Raw genomic sequence first — 26919 nt, 5'->3', positions numbered from 1 at the left:
TCTTTTGACTAGACGTTTTGTGCGCATGCACAGATAAATACCTGTGGGCGAAAAGCATAATTAATTGGAAATTGACATCGTCCATCACAAACGAGAGATTCACTCGTAATGAAATTAAGGGACATTGTGTTTACTAAGCGTTTCATATTTGCTTGCCAGGCTTTGGGGAAAGGATACTTTTGTGTTGAATAAACAGGAATTCGTGACGATTGTGAGAAACATCTCTAAGAGGTTGGAACTTTCAGCGACATTACCCGGAGCTTTCAACTGGTCAACTGCCCTTTGGAAACGATTATCGCCCTTACGTCACTGGCACCTTACAATCCAACTTGGTCTCCACGTTAGGAATGTTGAAAACTGGACCGAGAGTGTCACGTGGATTTTTGTATGTTTCTTACCCCCCACGAATTGAACTTTGAACTCTTGATGAAAACTCTAAAAAAAAGAAAAATGAAAAGGAATGCGTGAAAGCTGTCTTGTATATTGTTATTCTGGAATACAGTCTTTATTCGAAGTTGTCCTGTTGTATACGTTTTATACAAGGAACTCAATCTCTGAAATCAAATACATCATCATCACTGTGCGGAAGGATAAGAAATTAAAAGTATAAGGGCAGATTTTTCAGTCGTAAAGTTACTTTTCTGGTCACTACTCCTCTTAATAATTAATTCAGAGCAGCTTACGCTTTCATTTAAAACTTGTAATGGCAAGAAACGAATTAGAGTGACACAATACTTACACTGACAACTATTTTCAGTATATTTTCAATAGACATTTTAGTTAAAATGTAGGTAAACGAAGTAGAGGTTCTCTCGTTTCAGATTTGAGCTACTGAACAGGTTAAATATCCTCTTGAAGGGGCTTATTAACGATAGAAAAGATGTGGACCAGAATCCTATTTGTTATTCACAATCATAAAATAATCTAAATTAAACGTGCAAGCTGTTTTATTCTTTCATATGATATATTAGAGGACAGAAGCAAAGATGAAGTCACCACTAACAACTATTTGCTCCTTTATTATGCGAAACAGATTGCATGTTGCCGTACGTCTGTAAAGTAATAGGGACGTAATAGATCACAAAAGACCTCAAAATGTGGGCTGCGCCTCGTGTGCCACTTTTTTTGTTCTTACCACATTTGACGTCAGCTGTGATCTCTGACTAAAAAGACACACAGCAACATGGAATATATTCGATAAACTGTCCCCTGATTTTATTATCGGGAGGGTAAAAAATAAAAACACCTTGATTAAGAACAAGTCAGTAGCTTCTTTCGTTTCTGTAACGAGCTCCTGAACAGTTTCGGCGCTAAAAGGACCTAATTTACGATATTTTGTGTAAATTCTTCTTCAAGTTGTTGAAAATTGTCGCTGGTTGGAATGAAACCTCTAAATAATATATTTCCAGATTAGATAAGCATCCGAAACAAACATAGAAAACAAAAAGGGAACTAATTAACAATGCCAAGAAGGACAGACTTTAAAAATATAGCCATAATTTTTTATGATGCAGACGTTGGACAGATGACTACTGTACCTAAACACTGCACTTTGGGCATGGGGAGTAGCGATCATTACGTCGCTTGTGGAAAGGACTCCCTATAGAAAGAAACTATCCCTTCATACAAGTGAAGTTAATCACAGGGAAAAGGAAATATTTAAAGTCCATCCGTTTTCGAGGTACATCGCTGAATGTGTTCTAATGTTCTACTCTCTCTTTATTCCTCTGTAATGGTCTCTTTTCCCCGTTTATCCGTCTCCTAGGGGAATAGGAAGGAAAGAGACCCCTGCAAACCTACGGTTGCTAACTCCTTAATCTAAAAGTTGTCAAATTACGGGCGAACCCAAAGTTACGAAGATGTGAAGTTAAGGCATAGCGATGTGAAATTGCTAGAGGGAGTCGGAGTGGCAGTAGCACTGATTGCACCGATGCTTCCAGCCCAGTCTGGGAAGTCATGCAGGTCGAACATTGGTACTCCGTACGTGTTCATACAGATCACCAGCACTATTACTGCCAGGAGATTCATTCCCAAACCTGCTTTTGCCTGAATTCAAAGAAAAAGGGAAGAGACAAAAGCTAGTTTCTCTGTGGATGGCAAGGGTGAAAATAAATGTGCACACAAACATGAACAAAACTGTAACCAAAAGGTGATTTGGTTCTATCAACTGAGTCGAAAAGTGTTTTTAAAGCTGACTTTTCGAGCGTTAGCCGTGTTTACTCTGACAAAGAGCTAACACTCGAAACGTCTGCTTCAAAAACTTTCCAGTGGCCAATTTACAAAGCAACTCAGTTTTTAAAAACAAGTTATGTTGTTATACCTTCCCTCTCACCCACCCTCTCACCCACCCACCCTCTCACCCACCCACCCACCCACCCACCCACCCCCCAACCACCACCAATGGAGCGCCACAGTTTCTTTAAAAACTTACCCCCTTTAAAAAAAGAAAAGAGCTTTACAACTACCAATTCCGTGCCGCAGGTAATGAATTAGTTCCTTGTGATAGAGCGGTTACCGATGGATTGTCGAAATACCAAAACTATAACGATGACATCGGCCAGTCAATACAAATATGAATTCCACAAAGATTCGGGGAACTCAGTAAGAAGAAAATACATGTAAGCGGCCGGAGGCGTGAAAAAAACTGAGAGGCCGAGTCGCGATTGGATTTAGCTTTGCCGGCTTCTGATTGGTTCAGTAAGCGGTGCGAATTTTCTGAATCTGTCTCAGAGCGGAGTAGAGCATCGCTAATGCAAACCAAGTTTACTCTCTACACTGAATTGAAAATGCTCTCTCTGCCTTTGGTACGAGTGGTCGTTGTGATTTCTTGGTTTCGGTTTTACATCAGAACTGAAAGACACTCCATCTGTGCGCAAAAACATTCCGTAAACCTTTGCCAACCGCTCAGCAAGCAGACGTGTTCTTACCTGATGGCAGCATTTCTATCAACGGAAACTTTGATGAAATAAAAAAGTAATCGTTCTGATGACTCGCTTTGCAAATATTTGTGTAGTGTATTCTATTGAATACCAATTCCCACGAATGACAAGTTTAAATCCAAGAAGCCACCAATCAGAGAACCTCAGAGAAATATTAGAGACCTTACAATAATGACCTACCCGTGCTCTAGATAGGAAAGGCTAACGGCGGTTTGTATAAATTGAAAAAAGTGACTTATACTAACCATGTCCTTAACCTTAAGATGTCCGCCGGCAAACACGATGGCATTTGGAGGTGTGGCAACTGGTAACATGAAAGCGAACGAGCAAGAAATTGTAGCAGGAATCATGATGTACCAGGGATGAACCTTGATCGCTTTTGCCTGTGGAAATATTATTTTAGTCGTACAATTGTGTTTACTAGACGCTGTTACATGAGACATTATCTGAGCAACGTTTTGTCACAAAGTTTGTGGCGCTGTTACAAGTTAATGAGCGTTCCGGTGAAAATTACTCTGATCTACTGAAGATATGCTGGTATAGCTGTACTTGGACATTGAGTATTCCTCCGTTAAAGATCATAGTTCCCTTGAGCTTCACCCGTTGAAGACTTTTTGCTTCTTTGAGCTTGTTACCTCATTTAGTTCGTTATTTTGCAAGGTTCTTCACGATCGTGGTAATACGATAATCAGGAAAAGGAAACTTACCAAGGAGGCCAGTATAGGTAGAAAAATGGTGGCTGTTGCTACGTTAGAAGTGAATTCAGTGAATGTGGTGATCATGATACAGACACACATCACGATAGCGTAACTTGGAATGGCATCAAGTTGCCTTAGCTGGGCACCAACCCACTCAGACAGACCTGAAACCTGACAGCGAGAGGGTCAATTAATCCAACATCCCTTTGTAATCCATATTTCTTTAAAAAACTGTAGAAAGATACCAGATACCTCCCCCCTTCCCTCCGTGGGAACTCAAGAATAGTTACACGATTTGAATGCGAACCAAATCGCCTATAGAGGTCTAATTACAAGATAAGGAGCAAAACTCTCGGCCTTCTTAAATAAATTTAAATTGTCATTTCTTCATCTGAGATGACGATGTTACGGCATTATCTCATTAAAAATGAAATCTTTTTTGTCGGATTACTGTGGTGTTAAAGGTGCACCCTCAACTAGCGTACTTTACACGCCATCGTTGTTGCCTGCATTGAAAAAAAATTCACAAAACGTAATAACATACCAGATAAACTTGAAATGATCTTTCGTGCCATGGATTGTGGCATGTGAGCTCTGCTTTAACGAAAGTGGAGACTTGATATAAGCACACATGAATTGTAACTTACTTTACAAGCTTCCGCCAGAGCAAATCCACTTCCAAGCAGCATGACAAGGTGCCATGGAAACCTTTTAGACATCGTCTTAAACTGCAAGAGACCGGGTGGAGGCTTTCTCACTGTATGTAAGAAGAAAAGCATATGTTCGTCAAAGAAGTCCTTCTTTCTTTATCTAAAAGCATTCTCTGATGTTTCTAGATGCCAGATTTCCTTCCATAGTCTTCTCTTGGCTGAATGATTTCCATACATGTCTTCTTTGTCGCGTGGTTCTTTACGATCGTACTCTGCCGAAAAGGGGGGGAGGGGGGAGGGCAGGGTAGGAAATTGCTCTTTATGTCCGTAACCATGCGTGAGCAAATGTATACTTGTTCTTTTTTTTTCCAACGGGAAAAAAGGAGCCCAGCGCACGACCAGGTGTGACTATGGTACAGATAGAGTACAAGATCGGTGTTGCCGCAGTATTGATATTCAACATTCTAATCTCAAAATAGTTTTCTTCAAAATAGTGGAATATGAACATAGTTTATCCCATCTTACCTGACCCATCAGGGGTAAAGATCACAGGTTTTTGTGAAGGGAACACAAACAGACAAAAGGCCACGAACATAGCAGCTGTGGCATCCCGAACGTAACTGAAAAAAAACAAAAACAAAAACAAAAAAAAAACGAGGAAACAAGTTTGAAGTATAACATTGAAGGAAGCAAGTGAGTAGTTTGGGCGTCTAAAAAAATTTCCAGGAGGACAACGATGCCAAATAAAAGCTTTCCTCCTTCTGACTCTTCCTTCTGGTAATAAATACTAACCCCTTCTCAAACATTATTGACCATCCTTTCATAAATTTTGGTTCACGAAAAAGCCACAGCAAGGCTAAAAGGATGAAGTGGCCAAGGACGGCTTTCTCGGCAAACCTGCAAATGCATAATTTGTACAAATTAGGATAAACAATGATTAATTACTTTAACTTTACGAATGACCTTCTTCGCGTTTCGAATCTTCAGGGAGTTCATCGCAACCGTGTTCTTTTCCCCCATCCACATCTCTCCTTCTTTTCCTCTTTCCCTGTCTAGAAAAATTTTTTATTTTCCTATAAATGTTTGATTGAGTAATTAATCGAACGATGTGTGAGCACGGGGCTGATGAGAGAGCCAGTCGGAATGGTTTAATAAACAGTACTTACGACATCGGTCCCAGTGCTCTGTACTGATCCACCAGAACCTGTCTAATTGCTTGAGTCGATCGGCTATCTTTCTCCCGCCCACCTGAAGACTTGTGGAAACACTTGCGGAAACTAAACACGAAATAACACTGTGCGTTCAAAGGGACATCTTAACGGTGAAAGGTTGATCTCGGATGCTTAGTGATCGAGCAGCGCTCAGGAGCATCTCTACCGGGAATTTCAACTTAAGTCCCACGGGTAAGATAGAAATCCGGCCGATTTGCCCCTCTTTCCTTTCCACTTTAGTTTTCACATTTTGACCAATAAATGACGGGAGCTTATTTGTAAACCTGCTCAGGAACACTTATCGATTAGCATGCAGAGCCTTATAATTTCACCGGTGAGATTGCTAGTCTAAAGAACTGTTTTTCACTTCTGTTCCGGAAAAGAGTTAGATGTTACTATTAGTGATAACTCCAGTTACTGAATAATGATGTTAAAAAAGAAACAGAATGCAAATTTCGGATCAATGTCGGTATCTGAGCAACGGTGCACCTACCACTGCCCTGACCCAACGTTGACTTGTTATCAGTTGACTGTTGTTGGGTCAGGGGAGGGGTAGATGCGTTTTTGCTCAGTGTGTGACACTGATCCCAAATTTTACGACACAATCCGGGACAACATCCGAGATTGCGTTGGTTTTGTTCTCTCTTTTCTTGTTAGGTCTAACAGATTCGCGCCCCAATGACTACCCGTCAAACGCAATTCCTGGTCACAAGCATGTCCGTGGCTTTTTGAGGCCACTAACGTAAATTTGACACGAGTTCTCATTATCTTCTTTTAATTTTAGCTTTGTCTTTTGGCCTAATCTTACAGCTATCGATGAAAATGGGTTTAAAAACTGTTTATTCGAGCATACTTAAAACCAAGGAACAGTAACTGAATCCAGATCCAGGCCACAAACAGAAGAATCACCATTTGAGGGAAAGCATAACCGAACCATGAGGCAAAGCTAAATCCTCCGCTTTTCGGAAAAAGACTGAAATAAGAAAAAGGTTGTTAACCATAAGTTATAAGAACCTGTATAGGAAGGGGAGGATTGTGGGAACCTCATGGGAAGAAGAGGATTATGGGAACCTGTATAGAAAAAAAGAGGACGGTGTGAACCTGGATGGGAAGAAGAAGATTGTGGGAACCTGTATAGGAAGAACTGGATTGTGGGAATCTTTAAAGGGAGAATTGGGTTGTGGGAATCTATTCAGTGTTTGTCTTTAAGTTTGTTTGCTCTTCTTGTTTGTTCTTCTTGTTTGTTTTCAGGAGAGGATTCGATTTGATTCGCCGTAATAAATAATTAACGGTGTGGTCGGCGAGCTAAGTCATACACTAAGTTCATTTTTGTCTGCTTATTTCTTTTTTGCTTTTTTAATTCACTTACAGGCCTGCCTGTCCACCAAACACCAAATTCGGACCAGTGCCTGTCAGGGTGGCTGTACCACCAATGTTTGCAGCGTAAGCCACAGCTAACATCATTGCCTTGCAGAGTCTGTTGAAGTATTGAGTTTCTGCTTCCTGCAGATGAAATAGTATAATAGTTTGTAGTTCTATAAAAAACGAATACTCATTTATATTTGCTTTTCAATAATAGTAGCCAACTACATCCACTGGCTATGGTCCCCATGGGAACTGACACCCTCCCAACTTTTTGACAGTGGGGGGGGGGGGGGAGAAGGTGTATACAGACTAGGGTTTGAGCACCGAGATAAAATCGTATCTAAATGAATGTGTTGTTCTTGTTGTTGCTACTGCTGTATTGAGCATCCAGAGGACCAGAATGTTATCTGAACCCTCTTATAACCGTAACTAAAATTTACAATTACAAATTAATTTTCTTGCCGGCTGCAAAACTCACGTTAGCTTCCTCGTCTCCTTCCAATAAGTTTACAGCAGCCATTCTAAAATGTTGAAAAATAAGAAAAAAAATTCCAGTTAAGCACAGATAAGAGATGAAAAACCAATTCAACTGATAAATTTAATGACAGAAAGCGTTTTTATTTCAGTAATTAAAAAGTATCTGAAGGACACCATCCATTTCCATTCGATGTAGGGAGTAAAGAATACAATCATTATTTTTTTAAGAAAAGGGTTTTTTCCATCAGTCGTGGGTCAAATTTAATTCCTCGGGAAGCAAAGTTTTGGTACCAGCAATTCTACCTGTCTTCTCTCTTAGCACAGAGGTCAGTTTCATCTTCGCCCAATTCTTTTGTTATTTTATGTTCCTGGACTCCGACCGTATTGTCTTCTTCTTTGACTTTGCTCCTGTCGCTAAGTTCCAAGGAAGCATTCTGTGGTAGGATATGTTCAATCCGGTAATCAGGAAAAGTTAACTCACAATAATAGTATAAATTAAGATCAGTTTGAACACAAGGTAAACAAAAATACCTCACGTTAGAGGCCAAGTGACTAAATGAGTGAACAACTGATCAGGATCGGATATAATCGAACCACTAGCACCTGATTACTGACAGACTGGCAGACTGACAGACTTACCGACTGACTGAATGAATGACTGTCTGTCTGTCTGTAGAGGTGATTGACGAACAGACAGAAAGACAAAAAGTAGCAGAAAGATGGACAGATGGGCTGACCCAACGACTCACTGATTGATCAGCTAGTAGAATCACTGACTCGCTGACTACATGATCAACTGACTGACTGACTAACATACAAGCTGACTGATTGTCTGACTGACAGACTGACTGACTTACTGACTGATTGACTTACTGACTGATTGACTGACTGACTGACTGACTGATTGTCTGACTGACAGACTGACTGATTGTCTGACTGACTGACTGACTGACTGACTTACTGATTGACTTACTGACTGATTGACTGATTGTCTGACTGACTGACTGACTGACTGACTGACTGACTGATTGTCTGACTGACAGACTGACTGATTGTCTGACTGACTGACTGACTGACTGATTGATTGACTTAATGACTGATTGACTGACTGACTGACTGACTGACTTACTGACAGACTGACTGATTGACTTACTGACTGATTGACTGACTGACAGACTGACTGATTGTCTGACTGACTGACTGACTGACTGACTTACTGATTGATTGACTTACTGACTGACTGACTGACTGACTGACCGACTGACTGACTGACTGACTGACTGACTTACTGATTGACTTACTGACTGATTGACTGACTGACTGACAGACTGATTGACTTACTGACAGACTAACTGACTCACTTACTCTATGACTTCTGACAAACAAACTGACTCAGCTACTTAACTTTCTTCTAAAAACTTACGTCATTTTCCTGTTCGTTGTCAATGCTGTTATTCTCTGGCCGAATTTTTATATTTTCGTTTTTTATTTCTCCCAACACTGCTTCGACAATCGGTACCATCATGGCAGTGGTAGCTGTGTTGCTGATCCACATGGACAGAAATGACGTGGTTAGCATAACACCAAGCATTAACCTGTGAAGAAATTTAAAAGCAATTCTTTAATGATTTCTTTAACTGATACTTCTGGAATATTACCAGGAATTCATTTGATTGCTTCTTTAACGATTGTAATGGGCTTCCTTCAGGTTTCGTTTGATATCGGATTTGAAGCAGCATTAAAAGTAACTCTAGGTTTTATAACAATACGCATGTGGCTAATAGACCACAACAACGTCAATCACCAATCTCTGCCCTAAGCGGGGCCCGCTCTTTATTTTTGTGATAAATAAAGCGCACTTGACCTAACGGGGTATACATTGGATGCCCTTTTAGACAACGCGGAAAGCGACGAAGGGCTGGTAGTCTGTCAGATGTGTCACCCGTCATAGCCCTTCTCGGCTGTTCACTTCCGCTTTTCGCTCTGACTAAAAACAACGAGCGATAGCATGTTAAAGCTGAATTACATTCTTATCTTAATTATCGTAGGACAGTTGTTTGGCATTAGTGCTGAGACTCTAACACATTCAAACCCTTAGTTTTTGATCATGGTCAAAGTAGAACGCTTGTGTTTTAAGTTTCTGCTTTTTTAACGATTTGAATCTTCACATCTATGTTTAGAGTACAAAATGGTGACTTCTCTATTTCACCCGAACATTCTAGGGACGGTAAATAATGGAATCGAAAACTACATCAGATTGATGTACCAAAGTACTACAGTTCTGCGTATGAAGGGGTCAATGATTTCTTCGGATCCTTTCAGCAATGAGTGTTCCCCCCTGACCACACCCTAGCCACCCCTTCCTTCCCGTCCCGTCATAACTGACTAACCGTCGTGGCTGAGCTCCGACCAGCAAGAGAACACGAAGAGCGATCCGCTTGTGCAAGTTCCACTGTTCAACAGCCACAGCTACGACGAGGCCGCCGAAAAACAGAACATTTGTGTCTTTGAAGTAAGGAGTGGAGACTTTTTTAGAGCCCAGGACTCCAAATAAGGGGAAAAGAACCAATGGGAGAAGAGCTGTGACGGCCAACTCCACAACCTCTGTCACCCAGTACACCGCCATGATCAGGATACAGTACGCACAGCGGGACTCCTGGTGCAATGAAAACATTTTTTAAAACTTGTTTTAAAAGGGGAAGTATGTTCCGAAAGATGTAATCCTCGGATCAATGTCAATATCAGAGCAAGAGGGGGCATTGGGTTTTTCGGTTTTGCGTTATTGGCTATTTCTTAAATCGGTTTTTCGGTTTTTTGTGCCAGAAAACTTTTGTTTTTCGGTTTTGGCGTTTATTGTGTGTGACGGATTTTCCGTTTTTTAACAGTTGGTTTTTCAATTTCCATCAAAAATTTTAATGGGTTTTCGGATTTGGTATCCGATGTAGTTTTCGGTTTTTCTTATTTGGGTTCCGGTTTCACTTCGATCTGAGTTCGGCAGTTATCTGATCTCGCAAAGCAGCAAAACCTCTATGCGCTGCACTTGTCACCACTGCGTCGGATTGATTAGGGTTTTGATAACTAGCTGGGATACGACAATTTATCGGTTTACACGGTTTTGCATGCGGGAAGGGATAGGACTGACTGACATTGATCCTTATACTCAAAGGAATTTATGAAACTATGACACTGATCGCGTTTTGAGATTCCAAATGGTAACCTGAACGATGTCTTTTCACGTGTTGAACTCCGTAATTTTTAATTTTGCCCGTCAGCCCCGCTTCTTACTAGCGACTGGTTCTTGCTTTATTTATTTATTTTTTTTCATCTCTTAGCAATCTCTTTGAACAATTAAGAGTTACACGAAAAGGTGGCTCTGATCCAAATAACGATTTTTTTTGTGCGGGAACTAGAGCAGTAGTTGTTACTTGAAATGCAGTAGATAGCACAATTTTTAGATTTAAACTGTTAAATGACAAGGAAAAAAAGCCGTGCAGGCCATTCTTCTCCTTCAAGTCAACTGGTAATCATCACATCATCTAGTATCTTACAATTAAATAATTCCTTTTCAAACAGTCTTGATCAGTTGTCAAGACCTATGTCTCGAGATGTCGCTTATTATACGATTTAATCAGTATAACGAAGGTGCAACTGTCGCTCACAATCAGTCAACCGTGCAGTCAATCAATAGAACTGTTTTCTCAAAGAATCTTGCGTTCTTGTTTATCCCTGCGAAGAGTTTTTGCCCTAAAGATTAAAAGTTGTCTCTCTTACTGGTTATGGTTGAGAAGGGAGGGCTGGTTGGGAGAGTCAAACGCAGGTGCAAATGACTATTGTCGCTTTTTGCGCGAACCTACTCTCCTTCCTTGAGGATATGTTGATATGGAACTTGTGTAAGGAAAGAGGACTGAAGGGGAATGAGCACATGATACTTCTGGCGTGCTTCAACATCAATAAATCAACTGGAAAGCCCTAGCTTTTCCAGACAAAAAAATAAAAAACGGGAACTTGGGATTAAACACTTCACTTCTGACAGCCATCCAGGTCTCAAAAATATGTGAGATTAAGCTCCTTAATACCCCTCGTTTTACAATTCAGTTAATTGCTCTTTTATGATGACCAATGTATAGTAATCAAATGAAAACCCACCGCAACCCTAAGAAAGTCTATTACCACAAAGGCATATCTCACCGTTCCTCTCACAGCGATGGGTAAAGGCATCAGTAGTATCGGTGTCATGATCAGTATTATGTATTTCCTCCATGCTAGAATTCGTTTTAGAAATGGAACGCGTTTCGCTTTAACCGGTTCTTTACAGTTTTCGTTAGGACGATCCGACTCCTCAGTAAACGGTTTTGTCTCTGCCTCTTGGAGATTACTATAGCCTCCAGGTCTTCCGTCAGATTCACTCATCTTTCTCTACAATCTGCAGTATAACCGGTAAGATCAGAAAAAATTCTTAATGTTAAGGTTAACACAGCACGAAGTGAGTAATTTGGGTGGTTAGAACCTCAGTTTGACATTGTTATACAATTTCATTCTGATATTTGCCTCAATTTCCTTAGATCCCAATTGGAGAAGTGTACTGACTAAGCCAAACATAGCATCTGTGGTATTCTTCTTTTTTAGACAACAATTGTGTGCGATTCTAAAAACATACATAGGTCAAATCCCATCGTTGCTACGTTTGGTTATAACGTCACGCTTTCCCGTCTTACGGAACAGCTCACGCATCACAGCCTATGCACAGCATGAATTTTTGTGGAATTTCGAACTTAACCAGCACATAACAGGAAAAAGCCCTGAAGCACACTCGCCTCCTGTTTCCAAAACGCCATGTTTCTCTCTCCTATCTAAACTAACGAATCATAAGCGAAAACATTTTCGTTCCAGAGAAGGAACAAATATACCCATGTTTAGGTTGACTCAAACCTTTGAGAATTTACTGCACCTTAACTTCCTCTCTAATTACTCCAACAGATTTCATGCAAACGTGGGCAGCAACTGTTTAAAAGGACGTGCCCTTTTCCCTTACTTTTGTATGGTCCATGGTTCTGTAATCGTTGCCGTCATCGTCGGGTAATTTTACGCTCTTACTTTGCAAAGAACGGCTGTTCAATAGGCAGTTTTTAAGAATACATGCAGTCATTGTTCTGGTAGTAAATCTTCTGTTCCGACCCACTCTCGTTGTTGTTAGACTCAGTGAAAAACATCAAGAGTTACTCGAAATTCGAATATTTAAATTCAACGCAATTGTGATTGCGTAAGGCTGTCTAGTAGTGTTCACTACGACAATAATCTCCACTCGGTGTAGGGACGCCATTTCTTCACGAATGCTGGAAGAGAACATTTGGTAGATTGACAAGATTGAATGCTTCTGCGGAGTCGAGCAATAACACATGACTCGTGAGACTTAAAAAAAGACTTTATTATCACATCTAGCGCATACAAATTCTGTATATAGAGTCCTAAAGATGTGCCGTTACAAATCACGCTTTACATTTGACGGAAACGACTTCAGTGTTGTGTTCCAAAAGGTTTTCCATTTTGAGAAAAATCATTTATTTACATTTTAAGACTAATTGTTCACTTGTGTACATGTTTCAAAAATAATCACGAGCAATTTAGACTAAACGTGAAAGTATAACCTCTTTGGAAATACTCAACTCATTTTGGTCGACATTTCTGTACACAATCGATATATCAGGACCATTAGATTAAAATTGAAGAGAAAAAGTTTATAGTAAATTGTCGCAACATTTATGCGCGTTAATAGCTCAATATGTATCTTGACCCAGGAGTAAGTGCGATATTTCTAGCGCCAAAATATCACATAAAGAAAAATTGCACCCTTCCATTGAAAAAACTGTAAAGGACACCCAAAAATCAATGATAAATGCGTCACCATGGATTTATGAGGAGGGCCTTCCTGGGGTTTGGGAAATGAAAGAACAAGATCATTCAATTGTAGAAAAAAATTAAAATATTACTATAGAATGTAACGGTAAGGATAACTTTAGGGCTTTCCGGCTTAAGTTATGCCTCTCCTAGCTGAAGTCACATTTATAGACATATATGATTGAATGAACAAATACATATTGATCATTCTTGAAAAGTTCCTGAGGTCAAGGAAACACGGAACCCTTAACTTCTGGAAACTGGGGGATTTAGCTCAGAGCCCCTCCTTTGAAATCAATTTTGTTCAATAAATTAACCATAAAAAGGATTGACATACTAGAAAATTTCTGGGAACAAAGAAACCTGACTCTCCCCTCCCCCCGGAAAGGCCCTCATGATGAGGAAATTTACTGTCACTGTTTACCATTCATCCCCGCGGCCACTCGCTTTTTTACGTAACTAAAGAAACGAGGACTCTGGGAACGGTAGTGAGCGATTACGGGCAAATTTCGAGTTCATTTATGCATGTATCGTTTCACAAATTACCAGTGAGCCGTCATCTTAGGAAGAAGTGAAATTCTGGCATAAAGCCGTCAGATTGTAACCAACAGTCGGTGTTGCAGTGGTACTCAGTGCACTTTTACCTCCAGCCCAGCTTGGAAAAGTACTTAGATTAAACATTGGAACTCCGTAAACATGTATGCAAATTACCAGTACTGTGACAGCGAGGATGTTCATACCAAAGCCAGCCTTCGCCTAAGAGAACACACGAACGTTAATTGTTGAGTAGAAGATTAAGTGGACATGACAATGGAAAGAAACAATCAGTCTGATTACACAAAAATGAGAATATTATTAACTTTTACTCCTACTCAACGCCATGAAAGAAGCTGGAAAGACTACTGTAAAGGCGTTTTAGCTTGAGGCGTCAAAGAGCTGAAACTTTAAGGTAATTATTATCTCTCCGGTATTCACCAAACCTGAACATTATCAATGATTTTGGGTCATGTGCTGAAATGTGCATAAATTTCTGATGGTATAAGGCAGCATGCACTTTGTGAATTTCCAGGCACAATTTGGTATTTTCCTGCGCCCATTCTTGTTTTAGAACAACCCCGATCTTTTGAAGCAAAACACACATACCATATCTTTTACTTTAAGATGTCCGCCAGAAAATACGATGGCATTTGGAGGTGTAGCAACCGGCAACATGAAAGCGAACGAGCAAGAAATGGCAGCAGGAAGCATAAGGTACCAGGGATGAACACCAATTTCTTCTCCCTGCGAATTGAAACAAAACTTTTCAGGGTCATGAAGTCACTGTGGCTCATACACAACTTTTATGTTTATGTTTGTGTAGATTGACTGATTATTTCAGTCTTTCCTCTGGGCTGTAAATCCAAATACACTCTAACAGAACTTACCAACGAAGCCAGAATAGGAAGAAAGATAGTCGCCGTTGCAGTGTTCGAGGTCACTTCTGTGAACGTGGTGATCATTACACACACGATAATGACAATTGCATAGTCTGGAATGGTGTTGAGGTGTGCCAGCTGGGAACCAACCCACTTGGATAGACCAGACACCTTGTAAGAGAGTCACAATTGAAGTAAATTTAAGTGCTGAAGGAAAATAGGTTTTCTTATGTCTACTGAGCTATATTATTGCTATAAAAACCTTACCTTACAAGCGTCTGCAAGGGCGAACCCGCTGCCAAGCAAAATGACGATATTCCATGGAAACTTCCTCGACATCTCCTTGAAATTTAGAAGTCCGGGTGGCGGTTTGTTGACTAAGCAAGAAAAGTAGCGTTTACCAAGGGCTTACGGCAAATTTTACAAATTTAACGACTAAAAAAAACATCAGTTAAAGCAATAGCATTTTCACAACTCGACACAAAGCACGGAACACCTTAAACATATCTAAAATATAAAGCAGTTGCTTTCAAGCCAAGCTTGCAAATGTGAGGAGTAGGAAAAAAGCTCACCTGATCGATCGGGGGCAAAAAACACCGGCCTCTGAGAGGGAAATACGAACAAAGAGAAAGAGATAAAAATGGCCACAGTGGCGTCACGGACGTAACTGAAAAATAAAGCAGGACGATAGCCGTTAACTTCTTTATAAAAAGTGGAAAGGGCGTGTGACTCCCCAACCCTCTTTCCATGTTTGTCAAAAAAACTGATATTTTATAACACTGAATCAAAATTGAAGAAAAACACAGATGTAAGACCTCCAATACCGCTTACATTTTTAACAGAGGAATTAGCATTGCATAAAAGATACTTACTCTTTCTTGAATAAAATGGCCCATCCTTTCATAAATTTCGGATCACGAAACAGCCACAATAAAGCTAACAAAATAAAATGACCGAGCACGGCTTTCTCGGCAAACCTGGAAACAAAGGTGGAGAGTTTCTTTAGTCCTCTGGGAAAAAATTCGAATGAAATATGAAAAATATTATTCAGTGATGACTTTAAGTCCTTTACTCCGTGGACAGAATCTTTTTTTACTGATTTCTTGTGTAAAATTGCTTTGCTCTAAGAGATGCAATTCGGGAATAAATCGCACCGATGACAGCCAATCAGATTGCAAGGACAACCAGTGTTTTAAAATTGTATGTTACAGATTGTGATCATTTGCACACTATATAGCTTCAACTCTTAAACCAAGCTGGCTGTCTTTGACTGTGTTAACAATACATGCATTCACAGAGCTGTTGTCAGCTCAAGATGTACATTTTGTGCGTCAAATTTAGGTAAGAAAATTAGATCGACAATACGAAATATTTCTCAGCTTATTCGCAGTGTTTTACAAGTCAAACTACATAAGTGCATACGTGCGTTAACTTTTTTTTGAGAAAAGTCACTGAATCTTACGACATAGGCCCAAGTGATCTGTATTGATTCGCCAAAACCTGCTTGATGGCCTTAGCAGATTGATTGTTCCTCTCTTGTGATCTTTGTGACTTACGGAAACAGCAACAGAAGCACCTATGGCAGCATTCACGGATGCTGAATGGATAAGGAAGTGAAGTGACGATGTTAGAAGACGGAACTGAAAGTTCACAATTCCGACTCTTTTCAATGTTTTAGAGTACAAACAGAAAAACTGTAATTTGACACTTTTTGGCTCACCACTTCCTCTACTTTATATTTTGTTCTAACATTAGATTAAAATAAAAATAACTCAATTTGTGCGTAGAAAGCTCTACTTACTTCAATTTATCATTCCCGTGTGGTGAGGTTGTTAGACAAAATACAGTAGCGTGGCGAAATCTTTAGATATTATCTTCCGTCGAAGAAAGTTGAGGATAGTGTCATGAACAGGTTGTGGTTGGTGGTTTGAAAGTTTGATTGACCTTAATAACGATTGTGGCGACCACCTGATGAAAAAGCGCGCTGCAATAGCGCTGTAATAATTAAGCGTGAGATGCTTATTTTACACACGGCGTAGTTTAACATACCTAAATTTGAGAAACATTATTTGAATCCAGATCCAGGCTACAAACAGCAGAATAACCATTTGAGGAAAAGCGTAGCCAAACCAAGAGGCAAAACTAAATCCTGGACTGGTGGGATACAGGCTGAAAGACGAAGAGAAGGCAATAATGTGAATGTAACAAAGACTACTTCTTAAATCGTGGAAACCCTTTAACTGCAATGTTATGTTATGTTAGTTTCATCCATTTCCTAGAAAATTAGTCTAGAGAATTTGGTGATGTATAAAAATTTTAAAATACACTCTAACTGGTTAGTTTTCCCGAGCTACCCCAGCTCTTGTTTATCAAATAAAGTATTTAAACGGTAGGGAAAACTTCATTACTTTTCATTTTTCTCCGCTCCCAGACCTTCCCGTTTTCAAGGCTCTGCCGCTTGCAGTGTCAAGGGAAAAAAAACCACCAGCAGCGCAAACTAAGAAAGCTCATGGACAAAGCTAATAGTGAATCTCACGACAGAGCAAATTTCAGATGAACGAAGAGTTAGGGCCACGTTGAAACCTTACCTCGGTTTTCTACAGATAAGGAAAGAACACGCAATTTCTTACCACTTGCGTTAATTGCGTTGCGTTACCTACCACTGGCTATAGTAATGTAACCCACGTAACGCAAGGTAAATAACCACTAACGTTAGTTAAGGTGAATTATTTAGTACAAATCGCCATACTTACCTATTCACCTGTCCACTAAATACCAGATTGGGCGCAGTGCCTGTCAAGGTGGCTGTTCCACCGATGTTTGCAGCATAAGCCACAGCTAACATCATGGCTTTGCAAAGCTTGTTGTAATACTGGTCTTCGGCTGTCTGTAGAACATTATAAAATGTGATGTTTATAAATCACATTTCCACACGGGAGTTATAATAGAGGGCAGCCAGAGACACATAACCCTCTTGTACTTCTGGTCTAACGGCAAAGGTGTTAGTGAAGGTGCTAGGTGAAACACGAGCAATTTTGAAATGAAAAACTATATGTTTACGAGGTACAATGCGGAAGACACGGCGGCCCGCTAACGGTTACCACGCTAGTCTCTGGTTGGGTATGTCCGCATTGAGAGTTGAAAAAGTCATCGTATTGTATAATTCTTTACCGACAAAGAATTTTCACGACGTCTCTCTCTGAGTATCCACGAGTGATATTAAAAACTTGAGCCTTACAAATAGCGTTTCTTTGGATCAAAATGCAAAATCTCAGTTGTTTTCACTCATGAAAGATTCCTCACCTCTACGATTGCGGGCTCATTCAAAAGGAATAGAGAATATATTCAATATGAGGCACCGTATCTCTCAGTAAGTGCACGCGCTATTAATTTTATTCAATTCAGCAGGTCGTATTTCTCTGTATAGCTCACTAAATTCAGAACTGGTTGTCAGAATTGAAATCTTCTCCCTTCTATTGGATCCCAAGGATATAATAAGTATCTTACTAAGGTTGTTTTCTCGGTCTGTGCTTTAAGTTACGGAACCTCGTTTTTAACCGCCTGGATTTATAGCCCGCGCGTAAATCTGAGCGAAAAAATCTCGGTTCGTAACTTACAGTGCGGCCCTCGATCTTGAGAGAGGTAAAACAACTGACAGAAAATAACAAAAGAAATATATAGAAACCAATAAGAACAAAAGCAGCAACCGCAATAATTACTTCATTATCTTTATCCTCTCGCAGTAAATCTACAGCGGACATTCTGGGGAAAAAACATGGGAAAATTTAATACCATTAATAATTTCCCGATAATTTTTTACAAACAAACAGGCATTTGGAAGATTGACAATTACATATCAAAGCAATAACTTCAGCCAATCAGAACAGACACAGACAGCAATGACCAATGAAAGGACAAAGCAATTTACACGTGACCAGCTTCAAGCCCGGAAAACACAGGCCTAGCTGGCGCCTCTTCGGATGCCAACAATATGGCGAGAAAATCGTTATATGACGAGAGCCTTATGTACGAGCTTTGTGTTTGTATGCTGGACTGCCCAAAGGACCACTTTGAACAAAAAACAACCTGATCAGCTTGGAGAGTGGCGTGCGTTTTAAGGCCGATCACAGATCACAGAGGGTGGTCACAAAACCTGCGTGATGCGAAATTACATTCGACCCTTCATTCTGAAAATTTTTTTTTCTTCTCTGAAGTAGGGTCTACCTTTCATCCTTTTTGTAGTTGATTCCGCTATCCGCGTCGTTCTTTTCTTTCACGATATCAACTTCCTGGAATGTGACGTCTTTCTTTTCATCAATCTGGTTGGCATTGTCTACAGTCATGTCACCAAGTTGGAAAGAAGCCCGCTGTAGAGTAAGGTCGCCAAGCCGTTGAGAAATAGCATACGTAACGTTCATTTGCATCGGGAACTAGAAATTATTCCTAATTTGAGTAAGAAACTATAACTCGACCTACTTTTTATTGCAGCTAGAAACTGGGACAGACAACCGTATTCAAACTCACACAAATCACATTTCAATTGACCAGCGTAAACCAAAACCACAGGCCAATCAGACGAAAAGAAAATATCACAAGGAAGCAAATGAGAACCGGTAAACAGCCTGAAGCGTGGAAGACCTTTAACAATCAAGTTGCTCTTAGTTCTGGTTTTGCATCGCATAAGTTGAAACGGGGGCGCAAGCTCCCTAGAATAATCACAGAGCAAAGCAGAGCAAAACTAATGTAATCCAAGGTTACTTTCGACTCCCAATTGAAAAATTACTTTTAAATGAAGGGGACGCTGATGATCTCCCTTACAGATGCAATTCACTCATATTGATTCCACTCTTGAACGCTTTACGCTTTAGAAGGGCGTAAATTGAAAAATTCCAACAAACGACCCGGCTTATGTTTCTACTACGGAGTCTCGTCCTACACTATTTTTTCATTTCAAAATATCTTTACTTAAGCCATTAAGCCCAGTGTAATCTATTTCTCGCGAGATAGATTACACTGCGTCTGAAGAAGATTTTGATGCAGTCATGAATAAATTACTCGTAATCTGGGAGTATCGGTGGGTTCTGATATGTTTGATTCCATATCTCATCGTCTAGGAAGCATCGATGCGGGATTCTACGCTGATAATTGAACTTTGAGTGGTTCAGAGAAAAACGAAACCCTAAAAACAAAGCTTATCACATCCAGGGGAACTTTGAACACACCTTTCACTCTGGTTAGTTAATCGATATTTATTGAGACTATTGTTGTTATTATTGCTATTACTATCATCTTCATTATTGCCCTCCTCACTGTAGAGTGACCATCAAGTGACAGTCATACAAGAGGATCATATTTGGAGATCTCACTCACCTCGTTCGTTTGGCTGTTGTCATTTTCTTTTCTCTCCAGCTGGTTCTTGATGCTCTCATTTTTTATTTCTCCTAGCACTGCTTCGACAATCGGCACCATCATGGCAGTGGTAGCTGTGTTGCTGATCCACATGGACAGAAAAGCTGTCGTCAACATGAATCCCAGCATCAAACTGAGGCAGAACCAACCAAAAAGTTAAATCAAAACTGCAACATCTAATATCCAAAATTTCATACCGATGTGACAGTTTTGAAGTGGTCGGTGGTTTTGAACTTAAGCTTGCTAAAAACAGGTTCCAAATACAGTGATTTTGACAGAGAAAATGGTGTTAGGCTGAGGGTAGCAGTTGACCTGGAATCAAGTCCTTCGACGGCCACTTCTTCTGCACAGTAGTGACCGGCGAGAACCTTATCATAACACAGACTAAACACCGTAAACGAGCGACGAGAAATGGTGAAGTAAACAATCACATTGCCTTTTTTTAGAACTCTATTCAATTTTCAATCCACAGCAAGAACTTCTTTCAACAAATTCCGCCCTCTGGGAAGCCGGTTTATTTACTTGAGAAAAGGCCAGACAACTTGGATAAATTGGAGACTAAAATATTGAAACAACTGACCAACAATTACCACTTGACCCTGTTGATGACATACGATTCTATTGCGGAAACGAAAAATACTCCTTAACGGCCTGAATTTTTTTTAGGCCTTATTTTTACTGCTGTTTAAGTGGTGTTCTGACATAACTGATAAGATCACTTTCACATTCATTTCTTAAAAATTACTTGCAGTTCACATATACGATTTCCAGTTAAATTCACAGTCGTTGATTCATCAATTCACAAGTTTGTTACGAACTAACATAATGACCAGCTCTCAGTTGGTAGAGCTCTGCACCGACATCGTAGAGGTCATGGGTTCAAATCGTGTAAAAGCCTGAATTTTTTCAGGCCTTATTTTCACTACTGCTTAAGCAGTGTTCATTACTGAGAAGATCGCTTTCATATTCATTTCTTAAAAACTGCAGTTCACACATATGATTTTCACATATTCATAGTCTGACCCGGAGGCGGTCGAACAGAGAGAATCATGCAAATGAGTCTGTCTTTCAAGTGAATAGATCACTCCATCCAGACCGCATATTCATTATACTAAGCTGAAGAGGATTACCTTCGTGGTTGAGTTCCGACCAGCAAGAGGACCCGAAGAGCAATCCGCTTGTGCAAGTTCCAATGTTCAACAGCCACAGCTACGACTAGGCCGCCGAAAAACAGAACATTAGTGTCTTTGAAGTAAGGAGTGGAGACTTGTTTAGAGCCCAGGACTCCAAATAAGGGGAAAAGAACCAATGGGAGAAGAGCTGTGACGGCCAACTCCACAACCTCCGTCACCCAGTACACCGCCATGATCAGGATACAGTACGCACAGCGGGCTTCCTAACAACAGAAATACAGAAATATTCATCGAAAAGTAGGAAAAAGAAACCTGTGAAGTGGGTTACTGTGACTTCTTTTAAGTAAGAACGGTCAGTTAGAAATCAGTCAAGTTGGATTCTTTTATCATTAATGGATTTCCTTTTTTAAAAGCTAACGGCAACATGGAAGCAAATCGCAAGAGGCGGTATGCAACCGATATCTTTCTGCAGTCTAACTTTGTTCCCATTCTCAAACGTAGTGTCTCCTTCTAGGTCGTCTGATCAAGCCTGCGCTTTCCATGGTTTCGGCGATTTCGTAGAAATGATGAACAGGGGCAAGTTAAAAGTCTTTAGTTATAACCCTTAGAAATTAAGCCATCCGCCAAACCTCCTTTTCGTCGAAGAGAATTGACCTGACCGAATATTTTTGTTTACAAAGCACAAGCTTCAAGTTCCCGCTGTCCTAGACAAAACAGAACTCTTGCCCCAACCGAAATAATAACTATGCATTGCTTTATTTCCTAGTTTTAGCTACCATTGTTCGCTTACCAAAGAGAGAAATTTAATCAAAGATCTTTTGTGTCAAGAACATTGGACGGATGATTAGTTTGAAAAATTTTAATATCTATATTCATGACACGCAACTTTCTAAAATTGGTTTTTTTTTTAGCCATGAATGCAATGGACTCACTTTGGCTGCAACCTATATGGCCCAGAGAAGAGAGGAAAGTATCATCATTCAAATTTCCATCTAATATTAAAATCACATAATTTTATCAGCCCAAACACAATAGATTCTTCTGTAGAGATACTTTCACGGTCCACTAAGCAATTTTCGTGAAGACTGTCATTTTATAAATGATAAATATTGCAAATTAAAATGGGGCCAAATACATCATTAACCTTAATTTCTGGAGATATCTTAGATGATCCGCTATAGTCTTCCCCAGTCTTTTCGATAATCATTAATTCTTTAATTTTGCATTGTTTGCCTAGCCTAGCATTTATTACCTATAAGTCTTAACTTTGTTTGACAAACATGTCCAAAATTGCTCTTTGATAAATAAACAAATTGATTTTCTTGTTACGCATTTGTAAGTCAGAACTGAACTGCAATGTGTACAGCTTCTTTGGACTGCTAACGATCTTTAAGTACGATTGTGCATCATCTTGTAAAATCTCGTATCTATCGCCAAATCTTTCTCAGAACGCGGCTACAACCAGTAGTATTCTCGAACATTATAAACTCTCTGGCATCGTTTCAATGCCGTGATAAATCGTCCTTGAGATTGGAGCGCATAGATCATCGTTAACTCCCTTAAAACACCCACAGGATTTCGCTGCTATTTGATTCTAGAAGGGGAGAGTCAAAGGTCCAAAAGAAAAAACGCTCGTCAAAATTTTTGTCGAGTGTCAAACGTCTCGTAAGCTTGGTTTTGACCATTTCTTTCCATTGTTGTCTAAGTCTGTCCCGTGGTTTTGAAAATTCCTTGCGTGTTTAACATGGGCTGAATTGGTATAAAATCAAGAACACCCCAGATCCTTGAACAACGAATGGTGAGATTTCCAAGCCTCAGTCTTAATAATAAATATATTCCAAGACGATAATTCGAGGAAAATCAGTAAGAGCTAAGCTACGGAAGCCTAAGCTACGGAAGCCTAAGAATTTCAAGTACTATCTTATTTGCTGGAGTAGGGAAGATCTAATCAAACATTAAAAATTGATGAGAAATCCTGTATAAGAAATAGCTACTCTCGCCGCTTTCGCAAAATATCTAGTAAATAAGACCATACTCAGTCCTGGATATCGCATGCATCATGAACGATCGCCGGGTCATACGAATCTCGAGAAGCGAGAGGTGTTCATGAAAGGCTCAATACTGATTTATAAAAACAGCCGTAAATCAAACAGCACGTACATCGACGCGTTACGTTGTGATCTTTCTTGGGCTGAATTTGATGAGTCTGACAAAGCTGGCCTTTCCCCATGCAAAAAAAAAACAACCAAATTCATGCGCTTACCGATGTTGGAACTGCTATGGGCAAAGGTGCCAACACTATTGGTGTAAGGATGAGAACGACGTACTTGCGCCATTTCAGAAAGCACTTCGCGACAGAGGTATCCACAGGATCAGAGGAAACTGCCTCTGCGGAACTGGCCGGTTTCTGGTGTCTGTTTTCCGAATTCTCAGTAGCATTTTCGCTTACGGCTTCAGATGAGAGGCAAACCACATTTGTTTCCCCTATTTCCATAGTGTTCATTTCTTGATTCGCTCTTGTAGCAGCTTAAAATCGACCGGAACAGGGTTATTTGTTTTACGACGGATCTCTCTTGCCGCCAGGTCGACTTAGAGCGACTGGAAAAACCTAGTAATCTTAACAAGGTTTTACCGAATGTGAGGTTAAAGTTCACATTATATATTCAGTGTAGCTTGGCTTTAATTGTTTTTTAAGCCCGCCGCTTAAAAGAATATATAAACAAAATGACGCAGCCCCTTTCTTCTTTGTTTCCGGAAAACAAAAATAATGTTTATTGGTTTAAAAGTTAGAACGGATTTGATTAACTGCCAATCAAATAAGCACGACAAAAAGATGTAAATTACACCAAATGTTTCCTTTCCTACAAGCAGAAAATGAAATAGGTGGTGTTTTTGATCAACATTCCAAAATTTGTACTCTTCATCCAGGCAACATGGATATTGGTTACTTAATTCAATTCCAGGGCCAGTATATTTATTTTATTTTCGTATTTATAAGTCGCGAATCCCCACTGGTGTTCCTAATGAAACTTCGGTTGATATGGCGAAACAGAGGGATGAAGAATATCTTGGAAATTGTAATATAAGCAGGCAGCTTGAGAAAGAGGTGAGTGAATGCGCGCGCGTTCTTTTTTCGTGAGAGCGTATTTCGAGTCCAGTACTCTAAGCATTCTTTTCAAGTGGTGCACTACTTCAACAAATGCTTTTTATCTATAATAATGATGAACTTCCTCCAATCAGCTCAGCAAAATATTGGTAATCTGGTGATGGCAGGTATAGTGTTTATAGTCACGCAACGTACCCACCCGTGGCTGCCAAGGACAACAATGAACTTGGTATTTTCTCCGTCACCAAATACATTATGCGATTACAGATTTTTCCTCTACCCTAACTGCAGCTCTAATTGCTTAAGATTTAAATTATTAAATACACGTGTCATGAAAATGATAATTTGGGTGTTACTCAACTGTAGATTAGCAGACCGCGGAACCTGTGGAACCTGCGGAACCCTATAATTTTTGTAAAAAGACCTTAACCCTGATTGAAATTTCGTTTTCGGTACAGTAAACAAGATTACTTCAAAAAGACAATATGTTTTAATTGTCCTTGACGTTCAACTTAGATTGTGGCGACATTCACCGTACAAGGGTATGTAATGTCATACCCTGAGTGTCAATTTAAAAGCTCTGACGGTTTGGGTACCACGATATCCGAATAACGCCCCATCCGAAGGCTCTCAACAAACTTTTAGGCTGAAAGTGGTGGACTTTAATTCCATGGCCATGCATTTCATTGTACACGACCTTGGACTGAAGAACACCGCCATATAGAAACACCATCGTCTGTCGCGCATGTAGAATTTCGGGGTGATCGGGTAGTCTGGAGCGAATTTACAGCGTCTTAGTTCCAGTGGGTTCGTTTGGTTGGCGTTAATGACGTATCTTGGAAAGGATTATGTAGAGGGCAAAGCAGATGAACTAAAACCGAGCTAGATTGCCCTAAATAAGTCCAAAAAATTGACACGATACAAAAGAACAACCACTTAAGCGGGGTAAAACTGATCTTATTCAAAATTTGCGCAGATCTTTTAAAGGTTAAGAGCGCGTCCGTTCATTCCCATGCAAATCCTCATATTTCACCCATCACCCATTGTACAACGTAACCATGCCATATTTATTCGATTCAACGCCGCGGCTTTTCTAAAAAGTCATTTTTTATATCGTTCCTAATTTCACAATTTGCATGTTAGTACTACTGCATCACATGAAAAGTGAATATATATCTAATGATGCTCTCTAGACATAAGAACTGTTCCATTCAAAACTTGTGCCTGGTTCACTAAAAATTTCCAACTGCGATCGAAGCAATGATCGCTGTGTGCTTTTTGAGTCTATTATTCGAGTGAACGACGCATCGTGATGCGGCGTTTATTCGAGGGCGGCGTTAATTGATGATTCTTCCCTAAAATGCGGCGTTTAATCGAGGGCGGCTGTAATTCGAGAGCGGCGTTTGATCGAGTAAATACGGTATTTGGATATTCACAGAGTTCACAAAGGCTCATTGTGTGAGTGTGGGCTTCCTGAGGTTGGAAGTCAAGGTAGATGAAAAAAAGAAACTTTAACTTTATTTATACCAGGAAAAAAAATTCTCGTGAAGTGTTAAGTTATTATTATTTTTCATTTTACATGATCACAAAAAATCAATGGTTCCGCAAGTTCCGGTAGTTCTGAAGGTTCCCGACGTTCCGCTCTGCTGATCTAAATTTAGTAACTCCGCAGAATATTCATAACAATGATATGTGAATTATGATTTAAGTTCTCTTTGGATATTCAAAAAGAAAAAAAACAATTCGTAATATCAATGGTTCTGAAAGAGAGGCGCACTTACAAGAATATGCCGCCTCATCTTAAAGAAGGTAGATCATAAATTCAAACGTCACAAGCTTTCCAAGCTTACCGTTCCTTCTATCGCGATGGCTATGGGCATCAGAAGAATTGGAGTCAAAACAAGTATCAAATACTTTCGCCATGTTAGGATTCGCTCAAGAAGCGAAACTTTTGCCACTTGTGGCTGCTCGTCGAATGAAAGGTTAGGAGAACCCGATACGTCTTCCAAACTACTGTAACCTCTACCACGCTCGTACTCTGCCATCTTTGTAGACCGTATGCTGTGACAATAAACACATGTGTATGTAAAATAATGCGCCGGTTACAGAAAACGAATTAAATTTTCCTATCTTACCGGGAGCCAAAGCGCAGATTTTCATCGCCTTATCTCAAACAGGAATTAAATCGATATTCGATCACCTCACAGTTCATTTAAATCACGAGCACGACGTGTTTCGATACTTAAGAACTGAAATTAATCGCAAAGGATCCTTGCCTTGGCTCTCATTTTACAAAGGAAACGGAAATGAAAATGAACAGCAAAATTATATTGTAGTTATGGTCCTAAAAATTCATTTCAAACACAAAAACACTAGCAATTAGCTGACCTTGAATCCAACACCGAAGAACCAGATGATCAATATTCAGAATACAAGCAAATCAGGAAGCTGATCATTTGCATGCGTTGTGTCGAAACGGCATGTGTCACGCTTATTAGCAGTCACGCGTGTCATGTGACTTCCTGGGAAGACGACATGGTCCCAAGTTGTATGAATCGAGAAAAAATTCTTAACAGGCAAGTCAACAGACCTTTATTCATTTTTAATTAAGTTTTCGATCT

The 26919-nt window shown here is 39.9% G+C and overlaps 2 protein-coding genes and 1 pseudogene across 4 annotated transcripts; all 3 read right to left on the bottom strand.

Annotated features, from left to right (window-relative positions):
* Positions 1–26919, bottom strand: part of LOC136279212 (uncharacterized) — a 360360-nt pseudogene that overhangs the window by 215250 nt on the left and 118191 nt on the right.
* Positions 224–12424, bottom strand: LOC131786912 (Na(+)/citrate cotransporter). Of its 2 annotated transcripts, none has more exons than XM_066162112.1 (15): positions 12373–12424; positions 11529–11763; positions 9731–9996; positions 8764–8935; positions 7644–7774; positions 7342–7384; positions 6868–7001; positions 6352–6471; positions 5454–5564; positions 5080–5184; positions 4813–4907; positions 4285–4394; positions 3647–3808; positions 3185–3322; positions 224–2046 (listed from the first exon to the last, which is right to left on the bottom strand). In XM_066162112.1, the coding sequence occupies exons 2-15, from the start codon at positions 11748–11750 to the stop codon at positions 1852–1854; spliced, it is 2004 nt and encodes a 667-aa protein (XP_066018209.1). In that variant the 5' UTR covers positions 11751–11763; positions 12373–12424; the 3' UTR covers positions 224–1851. The 2 variants fall into 2 exon arrangements, with proteins under 2 accessions (XP_066018209.1, XP_058959951.2); XM_059103968.2 differs by lacking the exon at positions 12373–12424 and adding an exon at positions 11889–11991.
* On the bottom strand, positions 12742–26815 carry LOC131786918 (Na(+)/citrate cotransporter). Of its 2 annotated transcripts, XM_059103977.2 has the most exons (15): positions 26687–26815; positions 26149–26359; positions 21190–21455; positions 20021–20192; positions 18875–19017; positions 18370–18412; positions 17404–17537; positions 16700–16819; positions 16113–16247; positions 15523–15627; positions 15223–15317; positions 14918–15027; positions 14660–14821; positions 14379–14516; positions 12742–13991 (listed from the first exon to the last, which is right to left on the bottom strand). In XM_059103977.2, the coding sequence occupies exons 2-15, from the start codon at positions 26341–26343 to the stop codon at positions 13797–13799; spliced, it is 2013 nt and encodes a 670-aa protein (XP_058959960.2). In that variant the 5' UTR covers positions 26344–26359; positions 26687–26815; the 3' UTR covers positions 12742–13796. The 2 variants fall into 2 exon arrangements, with proteins under 2 accessions (XP_058959960.2, XP_058959959.2); XM_059103976.2 differs by lacking the exons at positions 26149–26359; positions 26687–26815 and adding an exon at positions 23456–23798.

Source organism: Pocillopora verrucosa, chromosome 2 (genome assembly GCF_036669915.1).
Source record: "Pocillopora verrucosa isolate sample1 chromosome 2, ASM3666991v2, whole genome shotgun sequence".
In the NCBI taxonomy this organism is placed as follows: Eukaryota; Metazoa; Cnidaria; class Anthozoa; order Scleractinia; family Pocilloporidae; genus Pocillopora; species Pocillopora verrucosa.
The sequence above is the reverse complement of the archived record's forward strand: the minus strand, read 5'-3'. Positions and strand labels throughout refer to the sequence as shown.

Excerpts from the sequence above, each read along its gene's own strand:
- LOC131786912 (XM_066162112.1), bottom strand. The coding sequence starts at position 11,750 with ATGAGTGAATCTGACGGAAGACCTGGAGGCTATAGTAATCTCCAAGAG. Across the intron at positions 9,997-11,528 it reads CCATCGCTGTGAGAGGAACG|GAGTCCCGCTGTGCGTACTG; the intron begins GTGAGATATGCC and ends TCATTGCACCAG. Across the intron at positions 5,185-5,453 it reads AGAGCACTGGGACCGATGTC|GTTTGCCGAGAAAGCCGTCC; the intron begins GTAAGTACTGTT and ends ATGCATTTGCAG.
- LOC131786918 (XM_059103976.2), bottom strand. The coding sequence starts at position 23,695 with ATGAACACTATGGAAATAGGGGAAACAAATGTGGTTTGCCTCTCATCT. Across the intron at positions 21,456-23,455 it reads CCATAGCAGTTCCAACATCG|GAAGCCCGCTGTGCGTACTG; the intron begins GTAAGCGCATGA and ends TTCTGTTGTTAG. Across the intron at positions 15,628-16,112 it reads AGATCACTTGGGCCTATGTC|GTTTGCCGAGAAAGCCGTGC; the intron begins GTAAGATTCAGT and ends CTTTGTTTCCAG.